This window comes from Morone saxatilis, unplaced genomic scaffold (genome assembly GCF_004916995.1).
Source record: "Morone saxatilis isolate NCDOM2014 unplaced genomic scaffold, NCSU_SB_2.0 Contig1, whole genome shotgun sequence".
Classification (NCBI taxonomy): Eukaryota; Metazoa; Chordata; class Actinopteri; family Moronidae; genus Morone; species Morone saxatilis.
Genome location: NW_023339651.1, coordinates 20,886,970 through 20,891,152, shown reverse-complemented (window position 1 = coordinate 20,891,152; position 4,183 = coordinate 20,886,970). Strand labels below are relative to the sequence as shown.

Sequence of the window (4,183 nt, the reverse complement as noted above, 5' to 3'; positions counted from 1 at the left end):
ATTGCTCCTGATGCCGTGCATCGGTGTGTAAATGTGTATGAATGCATTAGTTTCTGTTCGATGGGCATCACTGTGTGAATGTGTGTGAAAGGGTGAATGTGGCACGTAGTGTAAAAGTGCTTTGAGGCGCTATACAAGTACAGGTCCATTTACCATTTGCCATCCTGTGAAGTGGGAAGGCTACTGTCCCTTAGCTGTGATTCACATACTATTAGTTTGTTTTAAATGGGCATACCATCAATTTTAGACAAAGATCTGTTTACTCTTCACAGTATTACTGCTCAGCCTGTCGTAGCATTGGTGTAATCTGTTTTAAAGACCTGGAAGAACATCATCAAGAAATAACCCTGATGATGTTGTCATTTATGCCTTGAGCCTTTAAATGTATAACAGAAAGCACACTGGAGGTTGAGTTTATATAAGTCTCCTAACTTTAGGGAAGAACAGTACTGAATTGCTGGTTTGCATTTTTCACATTTGGTCCAGGTTGGCTGTTTTGACCCCTACAGTGATGACCCGAGGCTCGGCATTCAGAAGATCCACCTCTGTAAATACAGTGGCTATCTGACTGTGGCCGGCACTGCTGGACAGGTGAGTCAACACTGACTGTGATTTATAACACAGGTCACATACTGAAGGTTTCTCAAGTTGATTCATCCCCACTACTGTAGCACTACCTCAGTGTCAGTGTTACTCTGCATGAAGTCATGTTCACAGCTGTGATGGGCTCTCCACCTTAGGGTGTAATGATGATTACAGAAAGATGGAAAGTAATTCCATATTGTTCTGTGAACTTCTAAACTTATTCCTAAAGACAGGAATGGATATGTTGCATTATAGGTTATCTTTCACAAGCCTCTAGGGGTTTTCAAATCTCGCCTGCACAGTTTGCTCCTTTTCTTTTGTTTGTGCCTGATGTCTTTTATTGTGCAAATAAAATCTAAATCTGCATATGTACAAACGGATGAGGGACAAAGGGAAGTTTTTCCTCCTTTGTTTTAAAGATGAATTCTGGTATATTTGGGTTCAAACCTGGAACAAGCTTAAGCCATGAAACTACTCAATAACTGGAAATTATGTGTAAATGCTTCACGAAAATATGCATCGAAATCAAAGCAAAAAGGGTCTCTAAAGGTTTGTAGTTAAATGTGTGTAGTGAATTACCAAAATTACATTTGATGAAGTTTGAAAAGGGAACCTGCATTTGTATGACATTTCCTCAATTATCTGCCAGGGTGCATTTCTCTTTCGGGTTAATTTAAGTATGAGAAGTCAGTGTGGTGTAGACTTGATAATGGAAGTTTTTATAGTCAACTTCACTCCCATTAGTTGGTTTGAAATGGCACTACAAAAACCCTCCACACACACAAACATGGCAGAGTGTACAGGGTAAGGGTGTGGTGGACAGAGCTGTTCTCCTGTTCTTCATCTGTCTTTATCTGCATTAGTTTTCAGAGGCTTTGTTCTGCTTATTCACTTATTATTCCGCTGTGTCTTGGGTTTGTATTTCCAGATCCTGGTGCTAGAACTGAACGATGAGGCAGCGGAGCAGACGGTGGAAGCTAAAGTCGTGGATCTGCTGCAGGGCCAAGAGGGTTTCCGCTGGAAGGTAATGAGCAGTGTGACTGGATACTGCAAAAACAACATTACTCATAACTTAACTATTGGAATGCTTTACTCATCACTCCCTGAGAGCTGTAATATCTCACAGTGCTCGTTACAGTAGATTACTTTCTTGTCACATCCCTTGTTAAAGTCATCTGATCAGTATATCGTTGGTTTTCCCATTGATTAGGGCCACACTCGGCTGGATGTTCGAGAGGAGCCGGTGCTGTTTCCTCCAGGCTTCCAGCCCTTTTCTCTGGTCCAGTGCCAGCCTCCTGCCGTGGTCACCGCCCTCACCCTGCACTCGGAGTGGAAGCTAGTAGCTTTTGGCACCAGCCACGGCTTTGGCCTCTACGATTACCAACAGAAGAACACCGTCCTCATCAAGTAAGGAGACGCAGAGAAAGAGAGGAAAACTGTATTTGTACATTTCCACCCTCAAGGACTTTCATTGATCTGATTTATGGTTTTAGCAGTTGCATAGTTACATCTGATGGATTCCTTTTACAGCCATCCAGGTTTTCTTAGCTGGTTTGTAGATTCAGTGTTTGTCACAAGCCTTCTTCTCTAAGCTCTAAGTTACAGTCCTCTGGAGACTACTATATAAACGGAGTGGACAGATTGCCCCAGGTTCAAATATAGTCCACATTAGTAGTCCGAGACAAACATTGCAGAAGCATTATATTGTGACACGGTGACGCTCATGCATATCTACAGTCTTTGTCCATGACAGACTATTGTACTGTGAACCTTTTCTCAGCTGTTTGACTTTTGGAGTGTTGGCAGACTTTATACACTTGCACTGATATCACCATACAGGCAGAGTTGCCTGTATGGTGATATCATGCAAGCTGGAATGACCAAGCTGGAATGACCAAAGCGGTCATAAGAAGCACGACAGCACCAAAGTCGGCTAAAGAAGTGGTCTTTTCCCTTTTTTAGGCTCATAACAAACTTAGGAAAAAAGACTATGATTTCCAACTTGCAGGATGAGAATGACAGAGCTTCAGGACCCCTGTGACTGTTGGAGATCTATTGCTCAAGGACATTTCGGCAGTGGTTAATATAGCTGCTTCTATTAGTTATAAACTTAATCGCCAACTATTTTGATAATCAATCTGTCGTTTTGAGTAATTTCTCAAGAGAAAATGTCCAGATTCTTAGTAGAGAATATTTTCTGTTTTCTTTAGTCTTCTATGTCAGTAAACTGAATATCTTGGTGTTGACAAAACAAGACATTTGAGGACGTCTCTTTGGGAAACACTGATCAACATTATTGACCGTTTTATGTACCAAACAACTAATAGATTGATTGAGTAAATGATCCACAAATTAACTGCTAATTGCTAGTTGCAGGTATATAGGTATACCTATATAGGACATAATTACTCTGACAAAGGTTTTAACTTGGGCCCTTTAAAGTGATACTGCTGATATTTTTTGGAACATTTACAAGAATTTAAGGTTATTTAGTACATGGTCGTACAACAGTGCCAGTGTTTGTGCACGAGTGCATTTATTACTCTGTGCTAACTCTGTATTTTCCCAATTGTAGGTGCACCCTAAACCCCAGTGACCAGCTTGCCATGGAGGGTCCTCTGTCCAGGGTGAAGAGCATAAAGAAATCCCTCCGACAATCCTTCAGGAGAATCAGACGCAGCAGAGTCTCGCTAAGGAAACATCACGTCAATAACGCTGCCAAGGTAGACCTGCAGCTCTCTGCTCTTCTGCTCACTGGGTTTCAGTTTCAGAAAACCACTGGCACCAGGGAGAACCCCCAGCTTCCTGCTATCGTCTTCACCTTTTCCCTCATATCTTTGTGCAGCTCCAGGAGGCGAACGCTCGTCTGGAGGCCGAACTGGCCGAGATGGAGCTGGCTCCGGTCCAGAGGAAGATTGAGGCTCGCTCCTCAGACGACTCTTTCACCGGTCTTGTACGGACACTGTACTTCGCCGACAGCTTCCTCTCAGACAGTGAGTTACACCGTCAAACATTAAATACAGCCCGTAACAAACTATACCTCTCATTCACACATCTCATTTTCTCAGGTTCACACAACACACCCTCCCTATGGGCAGGGACCAACGGCGGCTGCGTGTTTGCATACATGCTCCGCCTTCCTCCCGTAGAGCACAGAGCAGACGAACCAATCACTGCACAGCCGGGTGAGAAACAGAGTTTTTTTTAGTGTTCTTGGTAGACTCTTTTATTTCATTTGTCCTTTTTTTTTTTTTTCCCAGCTAAGGAGATCCAGCTGATGCACCGAGCTCCCGTCGTCGGTATAGTGGTGCTGGACGGTCACGGGGCTCCTCTCCCCGAGCCCTTGGAGGTGGCCCACGACCTGGCTCGCTCACCTGACATGCAGGGCTCACATCACCTCCTGGTCATATCAGAGGAACAGTTTAAGGTCAAGATCTCACACACAGGCGCACACACACAAACCTTAGCACACTCATTGATCAGCTTAAAAGATCATTACTCAGCTGAATCCTCAGCACATGTGGTTGTAGACTGATGTCTCTTTTTCATCACATTTTCATTGACATTAACAAATGATATTGTGTACTGTAGAAATATA

General features: G+C 43.3%; 1 protein-coding gene across 1 annotated transcript in view; it reads left to right on the top strand.

Annotated features, from left to right (window-relative positions):
• llgl2 (LLGL scribble cell polarity complex component 2) overlaps positions 1-4,183 on the top strand; it is a gene marked incomplete in the record, with an annotated part of 15,835 nt that overhangs the window by 5,393 nt on the left and 6,259 nt on the right. The window contains 7 exon segments of the mRNA XM_035668507.1: positions 487-591; positions 1,514-1,609; positions 1,796-1,992; positions 3,161-3,308; positions 3,431-3,578; positions 3,654-3,770; positions 3,846-4,012. Coding sequence (XP_035524400.1) covers positions 487-591; positions 1,514-1,609; positions 1,796-1,992; positions 3,161-3,308; positions 3,431-3,578; positions 3,654-3,770; positions 3,846-4,012 — 978 coding nt within the window.